The following is a 19,456-nucleotide window of genomic DNA, read 5'->3' as shown; positions in this document are numbered from 1 at the left end:
AAGCTGACCTTTGAGTTGGTCCTTGAATAAAAGAAGAATAGATTCCAAAAATAAGAGGAATAAATAATGATCCTGAGCTAGGAGAGTACATTTTGCAGACCTTTGGTTTCCATATTAAGAAATTCAGATTTTTATGTACAATAAAGAAGTTCTGGAGTTCTCTGGTTTTGTTCTGTTTGTATTTATTTATATTTTTAATTTAACTTTTAGGTTCAAGGGTACATGTGCAGGTTTGTTATATAGGTAAATTTTGTGTCATGGGGGTGTACAGATTATTTCATCACCCAGGTAATAAGCCTAGTGCCCAAAAGGTAGTTTTTGATCCTCTCCCGCCTCCCACCCTTCGCCGTCAAGTAGGCCCCAGTGTCTGTTGCTCCCCTCTTTGTGTCCATGTGTTCTCATTGTTTAGCTCACATTTATAAGTGAGAACGTGGTATTTGGTTTTCTGTTCCTGTGTTAGCCTGCTTAGGATAATGGCCTTCAGCTCCATTCGTTACTGCAAAGGGGACTAATACGGGGGCAGTGAAAGGGATGGATGACAGCAGGTTGGCAGACCCATGAGTAAATCATTGCAATTGTCTCGTGTGTGAGTTGTCCCAAATTAGGTGCCATAAAAGGAAAAGGTAAGTAAGATTCAGATATTTAGGGTCAGAATTTTAAAATGTGTCTGAATGTTTAAGATTTTGTGGATATGACATTGCTGCACCAAATGAGTTTGGAACCTACTAGAGGTTTAAGAGGGAAGATGACTATTAATGTGTTATGTGTCTGTGGAACAATTGGGTAAAGATGTCAAAGTAGACTGTTGGATATTTAACATCTGGAGCTCACGGGACAGTGTAGAGGAAGTAATGACTGACATTGTAAATCTTCTAGAAAGAAATGGTGCAGGGAGAAAAGGACTCGTGAGGGCTACAGGGCGGACAAGACAGTGAACTAAAGTGGTTGGGCCCCATGAGGGGTCTTGCTCTCCACCAGCGTGCTCTGACTTCCTTCTAAAGGAGACTGAAATGGCCTGGCAAGTGCTTGCAGCAGACCCTCCAGGCTCGCTAAGCACGCATGCCTCCAAAGCTGGCCTCCAGCCACTCCCAGCATGGGCCCGGCCTGAGTGGGTCACTAGGCGGCACGCACGCGCTGGGAAAATGTGAGAAAGGCTGCGGGAGGGCCGCGCCTGCGCAGTAGCGGGCCGTCGGTTGGGCGCAGACAGGCCGCAGAAGATGGAGAGATGGAGCCACCCCAAGAGACAAATAGGCCTTTCAGCACACTTGATAACCGCAGCGGGCAGGTCCAAGTCCTATCCCCCACCCCGCTATTGCAGAGGAATCCCTACAGCAGCCCGGATATCATGCACATTAAAGGGTCGGAGGCTTCTTCGGTCCCTTACGCCCTGAACCAGGGCACGACGGCCCTGCCTAAGAACAAGAACCAGGAGGGCACCGGGCACCGGCTGCTGAACGTGAGTGAGTGGGGGCCTGGCCAGCACCTGGAGGACCGGGGCCAGCAGGGCACCTGGAGGGTGGTGAAAGGATTAAAGGGTTCAATGTGTGCCAATTGCATCTCCCTTCAATTGGCACACATTGAACCCTTTAATCCTTTTTTTTTCTTTTATAGCAATTCCTTTTTTTATTTTTTATTTTTATTTTTTATTATACTTTAAGTTCTAGGGTACATGTGCACAACGTGCAGGTTTGTTACATATGTATACATGTGCCATGTTGGTGTGCTGCACCCATTAACTCGTCATTTACATTAGGTATATCTCCTAATGCTATCCCTCCTCCCTCCCCCCAACCCACGACAGGCCGTGGTGTGTGATGTTCCCCACCCTGTGTCCAAGTATTCTCATTGTTCAATTCCCACCTATGAGTGAGAACATGCAGTGTTTGGTTTTCTGTCCTTGCGATAGTTTGCTGAGAATGATGGTTTCCAGCTTCATCCATGACCCCACAACGGACATGAACTCATCCTTTTTATATGGCTGCATAATATTCCATGGTGTATATGTGCCACATTTTCTTAATCCAGTCTGTCATTGATGGACATTTGGGTTGGTTCCTAGTCTTTGCCATTGTGAATAGTGCCATAATAAACATATGTGTGCACGTGACTTTATAGCAGCATGATTTATAATCCTTTGGGTATATGCCCAGTAATGGGATGGCTGGGTCAAATGGTATTTCTAGTTCTAGACCCTTGAGGAATCGCCACACTGTCTTCCACAATGGTTGAACTAGTTTACACTCCCACCAACAGTGTAAAAGCGTTCCTATTTCTCCACATCCTCTCCAGCACCTGTTGTTTCCTGACTTTTTAATGATCGCCATTCTAACTGGTGTGAGATGGTATCTCATTGTGGTTTTGATTTGCATTTCTCTGATGGCCAGTGATGATGAGCATTTTTTCATGTGTCTGTTGGCTGCATAAATGTCTTCTTTTGAGAAGTGTCTGTTCATATACTTTGCCCACTTTTTGATGGGGTTTTTTGTTTTTTTCTTGTAAATTTGTTTCAGTTCTTTGTAGATTCTGGATATTAGCCCTTTGTCAGATGGATAGATTGCAAAAATTTTCTCCCATTCTGTAGGCTGCCTGTTCACTCTGATGCTAGTTTCTTTTGCTGTGCAGAAGCTCTTTAGTTTAACTAGATCCCATTTGTCGATTTTGGCTTTGGTTGCCATCGCTTTTGGTGTTTTAGTCATGAAGTCCTTGGCCATGCCTATATCCTGAATGGTATTGGCTAGGTTTTCTTCTAGGGTTTTTATGGTTTTAGGTCTAACATTTAAGTCTTTAATCCATCTTGAATTAATTTTTGTATAAGGTGTAAGGAAGGGATCCAGTTTCAGCTTTCTACGTATGGCGAGCCAGTTTTCCCAACACCATTTATTAAATAGAGAATCCTTTCCCCATTTCTTGTTTATGTCAGGTTTGTCAAAGATCAGATGGTTGTAGATGTGTGGTATTATTTCCGGGGGCTCTATTCTGTTCCATTGGTCTATATCTCTATTTTGTTACCAGTACCATGATGTTTTGGTTACTGTAGCCTTGTAGTATAGTTCGAAGTCAGGAAGCATGATGCCTCCAGCTTTGTTCTTTTGGCTTAGGATTGTCTTGGCAATGCGGGCTCTTTTTTGGTTCCATATGAACTTTAAAGTATTTTTTCCAATTCTGTGAAGAAAGTCATTGGTAGCTTGATGGGGACGGCATTGAATCTATAAATTACCTTGGGCAGTATGGTCATTTTCACAATATTGAGTCTTCCTGTCCATGAGCATGGAATGTTTTTCCATTTGTTTGTGTCCTCTTTTATTTCATTGAGCAGTGGTTTGTAGTTCTGCTTGAAGAGATCCTTCACATCCCTTGTAAGTTGGATTCCTAGGTATTTTATTCTCTTTGAAGCAATTGTGAATGGGAGTTCCCTCATGATTTGGCTCTCTGCTTGTCTGTTATTGGTGTATAGGAATGCTTGTGATTTTTGCACATTGATTTTGTATCCTAAGACTTTGCTGAAGTTGCTTATCAGCTTAAGGAGATTTTGGGCTGAGGCGATGGGGTTTTCTGAATATACAAACATGTCATCTGCAAACAGGGACAATTTGACTTCCTCTTTTCCTAATTGAATACCCTTTATTTCTTTCCCTTGCCTGACTGCCCTGGCCAGAAATTCCAACACCATGTTGAATAGGAGTGGTGAGAGAGGGCATCCCTGTCTTGTGCCAGTTTTCAAAGGGAATGCTTCCAGTTTTTGCCCATTCAGTATGATATTGGCTATGGGTTTGTCATAAATAGCTCTTATTATTTTGAGATACGTCCCATCAATACGTAGTTTATTGAGAGTTTTTAGCATGAAGGGCTGTTGAATTTTGTCAAAGGCCTTTTCTGCGTCTATTGAGATAATCATGTGGTTTTTGTCTTTGGTTCTGTTTATATGCTGGATTACGTTTATTGATTTGCATATGTTGAACCAGCCTTGCATCCCAGGGATGAAGCCCACTTGATCATGGTGGATAAGCTTTTTGATGTGCTGCTGGATTCAGTTTGCCAGTGTTTTATTGAGGATTTTTGCATCGATGTTCATCAGGGATATTGGTCTAAAATTCTCTGTTTTTGTTGTGTCTCTGCCAGGCTTTGGTATCAGAATGATGTTGGCCTCATAAAATAAATTTGGGATGATTCCCTGTTTTTCTATTGATTGGAATAGTTTCAGAAGGAATGGTACCACCTCCTCTTTGTACCTCTGGTAGAATTTGGCTGTGAATCCGTCTGGTCCTGGAGTTTTTTTGGTTGGTAGGCTAGTAATTATTGCCTCAATTTCAGAACCTGTTATTGGTCTATTCAGGGATTCAACTTCTTCCTGGTTTAGTCTTGGGAGGGTGTATGTGTCCAGGAATTTATCCATTTCTTCTAGATTTTCTACTTTATTTGCATAGAGGTGTTTGTAGTATTCTCTGATGGTAGTTTGTATTTCTGTGGGATCGGTGGTGATATCCCCTTTATCATTTTTTATTGTGTCTATTTGATTCTTCTCTCTTTTCTTCTTTCTTAGTCTTGCTAGTGATCTATCAATTTTGTTGATCTTTTCAGAAAACCAGCTCCTGGATTCATTGATTTTTTGAAGGTTTTTTTGTGTCTCTATCTCCTTCAGTTCTGCTCTGATCTTAGTTATTTCTTGCCTTCTGCTAGCTTTTGAAAGCATTTGCTCTTGCTTCTCTAGTTCTTTTAATTATGATGTTAGGGTGTCAATTTTAGTTCTTTCCTGCTTTCTCTTGTGGGCATTTAGTGCTATAAATTTCCCTCTACACGCTGCTTTAAATGTGTCCCAGAGATTCTGGTATGTTGTGTCCTTGCTCTCATTGGTTTCAAAGAACATCTTTATTTCTGCCTTCATTTCGTTATGTACCCAGTAGTCATTCAGGAAGAGGTTGTTCAGTTTCCATGTAGTTGAGCAGTTTTGAGAGAGTTTCTTAATCCTGAGTTGTAGTTTGATTACGCTGTGGTCTGAGAGACAGTCTATTATAATTTCTGTTCTTTTACATTTGCTGAGGAGTGCTTTACTTCCAACTATGTGGTCAATTTTGGAATAAGTGTGATGTGGTGCTGAGAAGAACATATATTCTGTTGATTTGGGGTGGAGAGTTCTGTAGATGTCTATTAGGTCTGCTTGGTGCAGAGCTGAGTTCAATTCCTGGATATCCTTGTTAACTTTCTGTCTCATTGATCTGTCTAATGTTGACAGTGGTGTGTTAAAGGCTCCCATTACTATTGTGTGGGAGTCTAAGTCTCTTTGTAGGTCACTCAGGACTTGCTTTATGAATTTGGGTGCTCCTATATTGGGTGCATACATATTTAGGATAGCTCTTCTTGTTGAATTGATCCCTTTACCATTATGTAATGGCCTTCTTTGTCTCTTTTGATCTTTGTTGGTTTGAAGTCTGTTTTATCAGAGACTAGGATTGCAACCCCTGCTTTTTCTTGTTTTCCATTGGCTTGGTAGATCCTCCTCTATCCCTTTATTTTGAGCCTGTGTGTATCTCTGTACGTGAGATAGGTCTCCTAAATACAGCACACTGATGGGTCTTGACTCTTTATCCAATTTGCCAGTCTGTGTCTTTTAATTGGACCATTTAGCCCATTTACATTTAAGGTTAATATTGTTATGTGTGAATTTGATCCTGTCATTCTGATGTTAGCTGGTTATTTTGCTGGTTAGTTGATGTAGTTTCTTCCTAGCATCAATGGTCTTTACAATTTGACATGTTTTTGCAGTGACTGGTACCGGTTGTTCCTTTCCACGTTTAGTGCTTCATTCAGGAGCTCTTCTAATGCAGGCCTGGTGGTGACAAAATCTGTCAGCATTTGTTTGTCTGTAAAGGATTTTATTTCTCCTTCACTTATGAAATTTAGTTTGGCTGGATATGAAATTCTGGGTTGAAAATTCTTTTCTTTAAGAATGTTGAATATTGGCCCCCACTCTCTTCTGGCTTGTAGAGTTTCTGCCAAGAGATCTGCTGTTAGTCTGATGGGCTTCCCTTTGTGGGTAACCCGACCTTTCTCTCTGGCTGTCCTTAACATTTTTTCCTACATTTCAACTTTGGTGAATCTGACAATTATGTATCTTGGAGTTCCTCTTCTCGAGGAGTATCTTTGTGGCATTCTCTGTATTTCCTGAATTTGAATGTTGGCCTGCCTCGCTAGGTTGGGGAAGTTCTCCTGGATAATATCCTGAAGAGTGTTTTCCAACTTGATTCCATTCTCTCTGTCACTTTCAGGTACGCCAATCAGAGGTAGATTTGGTCTTTTCACATAGTCCCATATTTCTTGGAGGCTTTGTTCATTTCTTTTTATTCTTTTTTCTATCAACTTCTCTTCTCACTTCATTTCATTCATTTGATCTTCAATCACTGATACCCTTTCTTCCACTTGATCAAATCGGCTACTGAAGCTTGTGCATGCGTCACATAGTTCTCGTGCCATGGTTTTCAGCTCCATCAGGTCATTTAAGGACTTCTCTACAGTGTTTATTCTAGTTAGCCATTCATCTAATCTTTTTTCAAGGTTTTTAGCTTCTTTACGATGGGTTTGAACATCCTCCTTTAGCTCGGAGAAGTTTGTTATTACTGATAATCTGAAGCCTTCTTCTCTCAACTCGTCAAATTCATTCTCTGTCCAGCTTTGTTCCCTTGCTGGCTAGGAGCTGTGTTCCTTTGTAGGAGAAGAGGCACTCTGATTTTTAGAATTTTCAGCTTTTCTGCTGTGGTTTCTCCCCATCTTTGTGGTTTTATCTACCTTTGGTCTTTGATGATGGTGATGTACAGATGAGATTTTGGTGTGGATGTCCTTTCTGTTTGTTAGTTTTCCTTCTAACAGTCAGGACCGTCAGCTGCAGGTCTGTTGGAGTTTGCTGGAAGTCCACTCCGACCCTGTTTGCCTGGGTATCACCAGTGGAGGCTGCAGAACAGCAAATATTGCAGAACAGCAAATGTTGCTGTCTGATCCTTCTCCTGGAAGCTTTGTCTCAGAGGGGCACCCGGTTGTATGAGGTGTCAGTTGGCCCCTACTGGGAGGTGTCTCCCAGTTAGGCTACTCGGGGGTCAGGGACCCACTTGAGGAGGCAGTCTGTCCATTCTCAGATCTCAAACTCCGTGCTAGGAGAAGCACTACTCTCTTCAAAGCTGTCAGACAGGGATGTTTAAGTCTGTAGAAGTTTCTGCTGCCTTTTGTTCAGCTATGCCCTGCCCCCAGAGGTGGAGTCTACAGAGGCAGGCAGGCCTCCTTGAGCTGAGGTGGGCTCCACCCAGTTTGAGCTTCCCAGCTGCTTTGTTTACCTACTCAAGCCTCAGCAATGGAGGATGCCCCTCCCCCAGCCTTCCTGCTGCCTTGCAGTTGGATCTCAGACTGCTGTGCTAGCAGGGAGCAAAGCTCCGTGGGCATGGGACCTTCCAAGCCATGCGTGGGATATAATGTCCTGGTGTGCCGTTTGCTAAGGCCATTGGAAAAGTGCAGTATTAGGGTGGGAGTGTCCCGATTTTCCAGGTGCCGTCTGTCACAGCTTCCCTTTGCTAGGAAAGGGAATTCCCCAACCCTCTGTGCTTCCTGGGTGAGGCGATGCCCCACCCTGCTCCGTGGGCTGCACCCACTGTCTGACAAGCCCCAGTGAGATGAACCCAGTACCTCAGTTGGAAATGCAGAAATCACCTGTCTTCTGTGTCGCTCACACTGGGAACTGCAGACTGGAGCTGTTCCTATTTGGCTATCTTGGCTTTTTTTGTTTTTTTTTTTTTTTTCCAAGACGGAGTCTCATTCTGTCGCCCTCCCCCAGGCTAGAGTGCAGTGGCATGATCTCAGCTCACAGCAACCTCCGCCTCCCGGGTTCAAGTGATTCTCCTGCCTCAACCTCCTGAGTAGCTGGGATTACAGGCACCCGCCACCACGCCAGGTGAATTTTTGTATTTTTAGTAGAGACGGGGTTTTGCCATGTTGATCATGCTGGACTTGAACTCCTGACCTCAGGTGATCCACCCACCTGGCCTCCCAAGGTGCTGGGATTACAGGTGTGAGCCACCGTGCCCGGCCCCCTTTAATCCTTTTGAAACCCTCTAAATTAGAGGGTGGTAATACCTGAGAAAGAGTTGACCTGTGGGACCTAGGGCAATTATTTAACTTGTTAGAGTCTCGTTTTATTCACTGTTCAATGAAGACAATTGCTACCTGCCTTACTTAAAGGAGAACAAAAGGAAATAATGATATAAAGTGCTTAGCACAGTACAAAGAACAAAGTACAGAGTCAAAAGTTAGCTGCTGTCACCATCATCATCATCACTGGGATTTTATTTATTTGGTTACAGGGCCAAACTTCAGAAACTTTAGTTACCCCTGTTTTCATTCCTGAGGTTATTACAGAGTGAATCTGCAGAAGCAAATCTGCGTCCTGTCTGCAAAGTGAATTATTGGCCTCCTGAAACTCTTGAGTTTACCACTATACTTAGTAGTACCACTAGAGCATGGAGACCTAAATGGCAAAGGGGAATCAAATTGAATCTCACCTTTTCAAAGTTGTTGGAAGATATTAGGACATTTTCAAAAATCCTTTAATTGTTAGGGATACTAGCATTCATCTGTGATAAGTTTCACAAATATTTTCTCATTATTCAACAGTTGTTTTTTTTTTGACTGTCGATAGTGCTTTTTGCTGTGCAATCCTTAGTTTCATTAATGTTTAAAATGATTTTTCTGTTCTCTATTTTATTTCTGCTCCAATCTTTATTATTTTTTTCTTCTGCTAACTTTGGGCTTACTTTGTTTTTGCTACACAGTTATTAAAAGTGTAAAGTTAGGTTGTTTATTTGAGATCTTCTTTTTTGATGTAGATATTTATTGTTCTAACCTTCCCTCTTATAACTGCTTTCGCAGCGTCCCATAAGTTTGAGTATATTGTGTTTCCATTTTTGTTGGTCTCAAAATATTTTTTGATTTCTATTTGATCTCTTCTTTGATCCCTTAGTTATTCAGAAGTCTGTTGTTAATTTCCACTCTTTGTGAATTTTCCAAATTTCCTGTTACTGATTTCTAGTTTCATAACATTATGTTGATTTTGTATGCTGTAACTTTACTGAATTTATTTATCAGATAGAGGAGTTTTTTGTAGGAATCTATAGGTTTTTCTAGATAAAAGATCATATCATTAGCAAATAGGGACAATTTGACTTTCCCTTTTCCAATTTGGATGCCTTTAATTTTTTTCTCTCGCCTGATTACTCTGGCTGGGACTTTCACTCTGGTGAAAGTGGGCATTCTTGTCTTATTCTAGTTCTTAGAGGAAAGGCTTTTAGCTCTTCCCCATTCAGTATGATGTTAGCCAGGCATTTGTTATATATGGGCTTTATTATGTTGAAGTACATTCCTTCTATGCCAGTTTGTTGAATTTTTTTTATCATGAAGGGATATTGAATTTTATCAAATGCTTTCTGTGTCTACTGAGATGATCATTTGGTTTTTGCCCTTAATTCTGTTGATGTGATGTTTGATGTTTATTGATTTGCATGTGTTGAACCATCCTTGCATTCACTGGGATAAACCCCATATGATCATGGTATATATATATATTATCTTTTTGATATGCGGTTTCATTCAGTTTGCTAGTATTTTGTTGAAGATTTTTGCGTCTATGTTCATTAGGGATATTGACCTATAGATTTCTTTTTTGTTGTTGTATCCTTGTCTGGTTTTTGCATCAGGGTAATACTGGCCTCAAAGAATGTGTCAGGGAGAATTCTGTCTTCTTCATTTTTTGAAATAGTTTGAGGAGAATTCATGTTACTTCTTCTTCGAGAGTTTGGTAGAATTCAGCAGTGAAGTCATGTGGTCTGTGACTTTTCTTTGTTGAGAGACATTTTTTTTTTTTTTTGAGACGGAGTCTCGCACTGTCACCCAGGCTGGAGTGCAGTGGCGTGATCTCGGCTCACTGCAAGCTCTGCCTCCCAGGTTCACGCCATTCTCCTGCCTCAGCCTCCTGAGTAGCTGAGACTACAGGCGCCCGCCACCACGCCCGGCTAATTTTTTTTCATATATTTTAGTAGAGACCGGGTTTCACTGTGTTAGCTAGGATGGTCTCGATCTCCTGACCTCATGATCTGCCTGCCTCAGCCTCCCGAAGTGCTGGGATTACAGGCATGAGCCACCGTGCCTAGCTGAGAGACATCTTATTACTGCTTCAATCTCATTACTTGTTATTGGTCTGTTCAGGCTTTCTATTTCTTCCTAAGTCAATATTGGTCACTTGTATTTGTCTAGGAATTTATCCATTTCTTCTGAGTTTTCCAATTTGTTAGTGTATAGTTGTTTCTAATAGTCTCTGGTAATCTTTTGTATGTCTGTGACATAAGTTATATTTCCTTTTTCATTTCTGAGTTTGTTTATTTGAGGTTCTCTTTTTCTTGGTTACTTTAGTAAGGTCAAAAGCCAAATTTTTGTTTTGCTGATTCTTTGTACTTTTTAAAGGTTCTATTTCAATTACTTCTGCTCTGATCTTTGTTATTTCTTTTCTTCCACTAATTTTAGGTTTGGTTTATTCTTGCTTTTCTTCTTTCTTGATGTGTATTGTTATATTGTTTATTTGAAACCTTTCTACTTCTTTGATATAGGTGCTTACTGCTATAATCTTCCCTCTTAGCACTGCTTTTGCTGTATCCCATAGTTTTGGTATGTTGTGTTTCAATTTGTATGAGTTTCAAGAAATTTTTTAATTTTCTGTTTAATTTCTTCCTTGACCCAATGATCATTGAAGAGCATGTTGTTAATTTACCTGTGTTTGTACAGTTTCCAAAGTTCCCCTTGTTACTGATTTCTAGTTTTATTCCATTGTGGTCTCAGAAGATACTTGATATGATTTTAATGTTTTAAAATTTGGTAAGACTTGTTTTGTGTCCTAAGATATAGTCTGTCATGGAGAATTTTCCATGTGGTGATGAGAAGAGTATGTATTCAGTAGCTGTTGGATGAAATATTCTGTAAATGTCTGTTAGGTCTATTTGGTTTAATGTGTAATTTAAATCCCATGTTTCTCTGTTAGTTTTCTGTCTAGATGATCCGTCTAATGCTGAGAGTAGTGTGTTAAAGTCCCCAGATATTATTGTATTGGAGTCTATCCTTCCCTTTGGATGTAATACTATTTATATATCTGAGTACTCTGGTGTTGGGTACATAATATATTTAGAATTGTTATATCCTCTTGCTGAATTGACACATTTATCATTATATAATGACCTAATGACCTTTTTTTAAATTGTCTCTTTACTGTTTTTTACTTTAAGTCTATTTTATCTGATATAACCATAGCTACTTCTGCTCCTGGCATAGCTATTCTTGGAATATTTTTTTCTATCCCTTTACTTTCATTCTATATGTGCCTTTACAGATGAGATGAGTTTCTTATAGGCAGCATATAGTTGGGTCATGTTTTTTTTTTTAATCAACTTTTTTGCATTTTTCTTTCTTTCTCTTTTCTTTTTTCTTTCTTTCTTTGTTTCTTTCTTTCTTTTTTTTTTTTTTGAGACAGGATCTTACTCTGTCACAGAGGCTGGAGTGTAGTGGCATAATCACCGTTCACTGTAGCCTCAACCTCCTGGGCTCAGGTGATCCTCCCAACTCAGCCTCCTGAGTAGCTAGGACTTTAGGAACTCGCCACCATGCCTGGCTAATTTTTATATATTTTGTAGAGACGTGGTTTTGCCACGTAGCCCAGGCTGGTCTGGAACTCCTGGGCTCAAATGATCTGCCCACCTTGGCCTCCCAAAGTGCTGGGATTATAGGCATAAGCCACTGTGTCCAGCCTATTTTCTTTGTAATATTGGTGAAGTGCAGTAGTGAGAAGTGGGGAAAGCATTTTGATTTTTTTAAAAACATGCATTAAAATATTCCTCGAGGGTCACATGCCCAGAGAGAGCGTGAGAGCCCCATGCCCCTTCCCCTCTACCAAAATTTTTAAAAAAAGTATACACATTATTATCATGGTGACTGAGTTTTTTGGCATTCAATTAAGTTTTGTGCCTGAGGCTGGGTATGATGGCTCATGCCTCTAATCCTAGTACTTTGAGAGGCCAAGGTGAGAGGATCGCTTGAGCCCAGGAGTTTGAGGCTACAACGAGCTATGATTGTACCACTGCATTCCATCCTGGGTGACAGAGCACGACCCTGTCTGCCCCATGACCCAAAAAAATTATGCTGGAGGCAATTACCCTATATGAGTCCCAGCTCAGCCAGCAGGTAGTAGGTGCTAATAAGTGCTTATAGAAGGAATGCTTACCATATGTAAAATCTAGCATTGCTGTCCCACAATGCAAGCAGCATTTGTTGCTAGAGCTGCATGACAAAGCTCCACAGACTGGGTATTTTAAACCTCAGACATTTATTTTCTCACAGTTTTGGGGCTTGGAAGTCCAAAATTAAGGTGGTAGAGTTGGTTTCTTCTGAGACCTCTCTTCTCAGCATATGGGATTAGGGTCCACCCTGATGACCTCATTTTAATCTAATTACCTCTTTAAAAATCCTATCTCCAAATACAATGACATTCTGAGGCACAAGGAGTGAGGATTGCAACGTATGCATTTTTGGGAAAGGCAATTCGGTTTTTAACTAGAGTAAACTCTTAAGTATTGATTACCATATACCAGGTACTGTATATTAGTTGCTTTCTTTATATTAATTTTGTGTGTGTGTGGACAGAGTCGTGTGTGTGTGTGTGTCCCCCAGGCTGGAGTGCTGTGGCAAAATCATAGCTCACTACAGCCTTGAACTCCTGGGCTCAAGCAATGATCCCACCTCAGCCCACAGGCATGTGCCATCACACCAGGCTAATTTACTTTTATCTTTTGTAGAGATGGGGGCCGGTATCACTAGGTTTCCCAGGCTGGTCTCGAACTCCTAGGCTCAAGCAGTCCTCCTGCTTTGACCTCCCAAATTGCTGTGATTACAGGTGTCAGCCACCATGTCTGACCTATTTATATTAATTTCCTTAAGTCTCACAAGAGCCCCATAAAATAGGTTCTGTTATGATTCAGCAAATTGCATGCAGCATCTGTGGGTTAGAGAGGTTAAGTAACTTGCCCAGGGTAACACAGCCAGAGAGGGCAGAAGCAAAATGTAAACTCAGTAGGTCTGGCTTCTTTTACCCAAATCCGAAAGATCGGGTCATGTTTTTTTGATCCATTTAGCCAGTGTATATCTTTGAAGTGGAGAGCTTAATTCATTCACATTCAAGGTTATTATTGATAGGTGGGGGCTTATTCTCATCATTTTATTAATTAATTTCTTGTTTTATGTGTACTTTGTTCCTTTCTTTCTCCCTTATTATTTATTATAGTTGTTTGGTGGTTTCTGTAGTAGTAACATTTGAATCTTTACTTTAATCTTAACTCTGCAGTTAAATATATTAACTGCTCTCTGTAAGTCTTTTTTTTTTTTTTTTGAGACAGAGTCTTACTCTATTGCCCAAGCTGGAGTGCAGTGGCGCGATCTTGGCTCACTGCAATCTCCATCTTCCAGGTTGAAGGGATTCTCCTGCCTCAGTCTCCCAAGTAGCTGGAATTACAGGTGTGCACCACCACGCCCAGCTAATTTTTGTATTTTTAGTAGAGGTGGGTTTTCGCCATGTTGGCCAAGCTGGTCTCAAACTCCTGGCCTCAAGTGATACACCCACCTCGGCCTCCCAAAGTGTTGGGATTACAGGTGTGAGCCACCGTGCCTGTCCTCTCCATAAGTCTTATCCTGAAGTTTTCCCCACTATCTTTTGGTTTGGTTGAAGCTCATCTTTTAGTAGGTTTCTTGGGAGGGGCTCAAGAGTAAAGTGTTATCTGGAATGCCTGTTTCATGTATTTTTTAAAATAGCCTTGATACATGAATGCTGTTACTTTGTTGGATAACAATAGACTTGGTTGGATAAAAATCCTTGGCTTGACCTTCCTTGCCTTGAACTTTATAAAAATACAGCTCTGCAGTTGCATTGCTTTGTATGTTGCCCTTGAGAAATATGATGCCAGTCTTATTTCTTATCTTCATAGATAATTTGGTCATTTGCCTGTAGGCAAGATGTCTTTATAAAGCCTAATAATTTTACTAGGACATATCTTGGAGTTGATCATTATGAGCCAGTTTTTCTAGACACATGGTGAGTCCTATCCACATACAGATTTTTCTCTTAATACTTAAATTTTTCTTGGATTATAACTTTAAACATTCGTTTTTCCTCCATTGTTTTGTTTTACTTCGAGGATTTTTCATTTACCTGCCTTCCAATTCAACCACTTTTCTCTGACCCTTTATGCTTCTTTCTCTATCTCATTATCATTCTCTTCACTGGTTCTTATCTTCTTCAATGCCCCTTATAAAGTTTTTTTGAATCGACGCTACCTTTGGGCACTTTATAATTTAGCATTTATTTCTGGGATGGTTTGTCTTTTTTAAAAATTTCTTTTCTGAATTGATCAACACTCATTTCATTTTTTCTTTCTTCTCTTTGGTCAACTTCTGTTTTAATTGTTGAATAAATGAATGAATTGTTTTTTTTTTTTTTTTTTTTTTATTAATTTATTTATTTTTATTGATCATTCTTGGGTGTTTCTCACAGAGGGGGATTTGGCAGGGTCATAGGACAATAGTGGAGGGAGGGTCAGCAGATAAACAAGTGAACAAAGGTCTCTGGTTTTCCTATGCAGAGGACCCTGCGGCCTACCGTAGTGTTTGTGTCCCTGGGTATTTGAGATTAGGGAGTGGTGATGACTCTTAACAAGCATGCTGCCTTCAAGCATCTGTATAACAAAGCACATCTTGCACCACCCTTAATCCATTTAACCCTGAGTGGACACAGCACATGTTTCAGAGAGCACAGAGTTGGGGGTAAGGTCACCGATCAACAGGATCACAAGGCAGAAGAATTTTTCCTAGTACAGAACAAAATGAAAAGTCTCCCGTGTCTACCTCCCTCTACACAGACATGGCAACCATCCGATCTCTCAATCCCTTCCCCGCCTTTCCCCGGCTTCTATTCCACAAAACCGCCATTGTCATCATGGCCCATTCCCAATGAGCTGCCAGGTACACCTCCCAGACGGGGCGGTGGCCGGGCAGAGGGGCTCCTCACTTCCCAGTAGGGGCGGCCGGGCAGAGGCGCCCCTCATCTCCCGGACCGGGCGGCTGGCCGGGCGGGGGGCTGACCCCCCCACCTCCCTCCCAGACGGGGCGGCTGGCCAGGCAGAGGGGCTCCTCACTTCCCAGTAGGGGCGGCCGGGCAGAGGCGCCCCTCACCTCCCGGATGGGGCGGCTGGCCAGGCGGGGGGCTGACCCCCCCACCTCCCTCCCGGATGGGGCAGCTGGCCTGGCGGGGGGCTGACCCCCCGACCTCCTTCCCGGACCGGGCGGCTGGCCGGGCAGAGGGGCTCCTCACTTCCCAGTAGGGACGGCCGGGCAGAGGCGCCCCTCACCTCCCGGACGGGGCAGCTGGCCGGGCAGGGGGGCTGACCCCCCCACCTCCCTCCCGGACGGGGCGGCTGGCCGGGCAGAGGGGCTCCTCACTTCCCAGTAGGGGCGGCCGGGCAGAGGCGCCCCTCACCTCCCAGACAGGGAGGCTGGCCGGGTGGGGGGCTGACCCCCCCACCTCCCTCCCGGTCAGGGCGGTTGGCCTGGCGGGGGGCTGACGCCCCCACCTCCCTCCGGGACGGGGCGGCTGGCCGGGCAGAGGGGCTCCTCACTTCCCAGTAGGGGCGGCCGGGCAGAGGCGCCCCTCACCTCCCGGATGGGGCGGCCGTCCGGGCGGGGGGCTGACCCCCCCACCTCCCTCCCGGATGGGGCGGCTGGCCGGGCGGGGGGCTGACCCCCCCACCTCCTTCCCGGACGGGGCGGCTGGCCGGGCAGAGGGGCTCCTCACTTCCCAGTAGGGGCGGCCGGGCAGAGGCGCCCCTCACCTCCCGGACGGGGCGGCTGGCCGGGCAGGGGGCTGACCCCCCCACCTCCCTCCCGGATGGGGCGGCTGGCCGGGCAGAGGGGCTCCTCACTTCCCAGTAGGGGTGGCCGGGCAGAGGCGCCCCTCACCTCCCGGACGGGGCGGCTGGCCGGGCGGGGGGCTGACCCCCCCACCTCCCTCCCGGATGGGGCGGCTGGCCGGGCAGAGGGGCTCCTCACTTCCCAGTAGGGGCGGCCGGGCAGAGGCGCCCCTCACCTCCCGGACGGGGCGGCTGGCCTGGCAGGGGGCTGACCCCCCCACCTCCCTCCCAGACGGGGTGGCTGGCTGGGCGGGGGGCTGAAACCCCCCACCTCCTTCCCGGACGGGGCGGCTGGCTGGGCAGAGGGGCTCCTCACTTCCCAGTAGGGGCGGCCAGGCAGAGGCGCCCCTCACCTCCCAGACGGGGCGACTGGCCGGGCAGGGGGCTGACCCCCCCCCACCTCCCTCCCGGACGGGGTGGCTGGCCAGGCGGGGGGCTGACCCCCCCACCTCCCTCCCGGACGGGGCGGCTGGCCGGGTGGGGGGCTGACCCCCCCCACCTCCCTCCCGGACGGGGCGGCTGGCCGGGCGGGGGGCTGACCCCCCACCTCCCTCCCGGACGGGGCGGCTGGCCTGGTGGGGGCTGACCCCCACCTCCCTCCTGGATGGGGTGGCTGCCAGGCAGAGACGCTCCTCACTTCCCAGACGGGGTGGCTGCCGGGCGGAGGGGCTCCTCACTTCTCATATGGGGTGGTTGCCAGGCGGAGGGTCTCCTCACTTCTCAGACGGGGCGGCTGGGCAGAGACGCTCCTCACCTCCCAGACGGGGTCGCGGCCGGGTAGAGGCGCTCCTCACTTCCCAGACGGGGCAGCGGGGCAGAGGCGCTCCCCACATCTCAGACGATGGGCGGCTGGGCAGAGATGCTCCTCACTTCCTAGATGGGATGGTGGCCGGGAAGAGGCGCTCCTCACTTCCTAGATGGGATGGCGGCCGGGCAGAGACGCTCCTCACTTTCCAGACTGGGTAGGCAGGCAGAGGGGCTCCTCACGTCCCAGATGATGGGCGGCCAGGCAGAGACGCTCCTCACTTCCCAGACGGGGTGGCGGCCGGGCAGAGGCTGCAATCTCGGCACTTTGGGAGGCCAAGGCAGGCGGCATGCTTCGCCGGGTGGTCAGAGCTATTCGCCCATAGTCCGTAGCCCAGAGCCGGGGCTGCTCGGCTCTCCGTCCCGGGGGGCCGGGGCCGGGCTGGAGGCGTGCGAGCCTCTCATCGCCGCCTCCCAGCGCAGCCCATGAATTGTTAATTGTAGGCTTAAAAACATCTCCAAATGCTTGTTTGAAGATACTTAATTCAGTTTGAAATCTTATGTTATAATTTACTTCTGTTTTGTGGTTATTTGGGAGGAAGAATTTTTGTCATCTGAAGATTTCTCCCCATAATAGCTTTTAATGGAGTTGGTCGGATTTTCCGTATTTCTTGGCCATGGTCATTTCTTTGCCATAGTTTAAGTGTACTCTCTTCTTTCAGTGTATTGAAGCAGTTTTTTTTAAATGGATGAAGTAATTGATGGGAGGTAAGGGGAAAGGAGGGGCATAACCTGTTGTTCTCTTCGGTTTTTCTGGTATGCTTAATTTTCCCCTCTTATATCCTTCTTTCTCTTCCCTGCCATGTATGCAGGGATACCTCTTGTTCTCTGATGCCTTACCCCAGAAGCAGTGCGCATCATGATGAGCTACTTCTGGTCCTTCTCTTTCAGGTCCCTTCTCTATGGCCATTGCTGTGAACTACCAACTCCTAGACCTGTGGTCAGAATTTTTGTGCTCAGTGTTGAACTTTCTCTTTCTCAGGATGATTTTGTCTGTGCTTCTTTTTGTGTTCCCTACTCCTCTCTGTTCTTTTCCAGCATCTCTTAAGATTTCTCTTTCCTTGCTTTCTGTCCCTATAGTGTGTGTGTGCATGTGCATGTATATGTGTGTATATGTGTGTGCATGTGTGCATATATATGTGTGTGTATGTGTGTGTGTATGTATGTATATATATATTTGATTGAGTAGAGATTCAGACTCAAAGTATCTCCTATACTAGGGCCAACTGGAATTCTCTTTATAAGCTTTTCAAGATATCCTACTAAATATTCAATCTCTTAACAAACTGAAGAACTATGTACTTTTCTCTTCTTTCATGATTCTCTTAATTTTATATTTGTGTACATTTTTGTTTCTCTACTAACTTCTTATTGAGGATAGGGATGAGTTTCTTAATCATATTAATACCCCACAACCGAGGAGACCTGATACTTACTAGAGATTCATACAATAATTATTGAATTGATGTTTCACCTAGTTATGTTTGTCTTTCTCTTCCCAAATCTTAATTTATTTACATTGTAGATGCTGAGAAAAACTCTTAAAGAGTCTGATAGTGAAGAACTGGAAATAACACAGGAGACACCAAATTTGGTGCCATTTGGGGATGTGGTATGTATGAGTAACCCTCAAAAACCTGTATAAGTTATTTATTATTTGATAATCAAACAGTATATGCAGAAAATGGTTCTCTCTGATGGCGTATTTATGAATTTTTCATTTTTATGAGTCAGAAAAACATTGTAATAATCACTGAAATTATGGAAAACATCCTGATTCACAGAAATAATATCTTCTATATTAGGGATTCCCAAATCTAGTTATATCGGAATTACCTCAGATGCTTTTTATAAAACATTAACTTGAGGCTCCACCTAAGATCTGCTAACTTAGAATCTCTAGGAGAGGAGCCTGGGAATCAGTAATTTTACTGAGCTCTTAAAGTGATTATATTTATTGCTAGATCATGCTAAAGTCTGAAAATTGATCCTGCGCCCCTCCCCGATCCAAAAAACCTCCTAGAAACAAAAGCAAACACCCCCCTCTCTCTTTCACACACACACACACACACACACATACACACACACACCACACAGAAGGAGGACCCAGTATCTAGGCTGAGAACCAGAAAAATCTGTTATTCTGTTTTCAAAGTACAGAACAAGACATGAGAATCTACATGCATATAGAACTGTCAAATATTATGACATTCATTTACAGTTATTTTTATTTTCTGAACACTATTAGAGTGGTAACTGGGTATGAAATAAGAATTTTTCTTGTCCCTCTACCTCCTATCATATACAATGTTTAATATAATATTTCTGTTATTTTTACTTGGTTTTAAATACTAAACATGGCTAAATATATTTGGCTAATTCTCATATTAGGATTCAGATGTTCCTGCATTTATTTTGTATTTGATTTTTTGGTTAAGCACATGATGCAATTTTCTTTAACATTTAGAAAAACTTGGTGCAAGAGCATGAATATTTTACAGTCCTTGGCATGTTATAGCCAATGAATCATTGCTGAATGAATTAAGTGGTCTTAGGATACTGGATAAAAGAGTTTGTCTGAAATAAGGCACATTTCTTAATTTTATATGCAGGGTGCTATATTTTAT

The 19,456-nt window shown here is 44.0% G+C and overlaps 1 protein-coding gene across 17 annotated transcripts in view; it reads left to right on the top strand.

Moving 5' to 3' along the window:
- The first annotated feature begins 1,131 nt into the window (after positions 1-1,131).
- The window catches only part of C2CD6 (C2 calcium dependent domain containing 6), a 133,064-nt gene continuing 114,739 nt past the window's right edge, over positions 1,132-19,456 (top strand). For 11 of the 17 annotated variants that reach the window (XR_010150195.1, XM_063791530.1, XM_063791529.1 and 8 more), the window contains exons 1-2: positions 1,150-1,456; positions 18,355-18,441. Coding sequence is in view for 14 of the 17 variants with exons in the window: in XM_063791530.1 (XP_063647600.1) it covers positions 1,226-1,456; positions 18,355-18,441 (318 nt within the window). In the remaining 3 variants the exon portion in view is untranslated. Of the gene's footprint in view, positions 1,457-18,354; positions 18,442-19,456 lie in introns of all 17 variants that reach the window. The other 6 variants (XR_010150194.1, XM_016950298.4, XM_016950294.4 and 3 more) reach the window with 5 other exon arrangements.

Source organism: Pan troglodytes, chromosome 13 (genome assembly GCF_028858775.2).
Source record: "Pan troglodytes isolate AG18354 chromosome 13, NHGRI_mPanTro3-v2.0_pri, whole genome shotgun sequence".
In the NCBI taxonomy this organism is placed as follows: Eukaryota; Metazoa; Chordata; class Mammalia; order Primates; family Hominidae; genus Pan; species Pan troglodytes.
The sequence above is the reverse complement of the archived record's forward strand: the minus strand, read 5'-3'. Positions and strand labels throughout refer to the sequence as shown.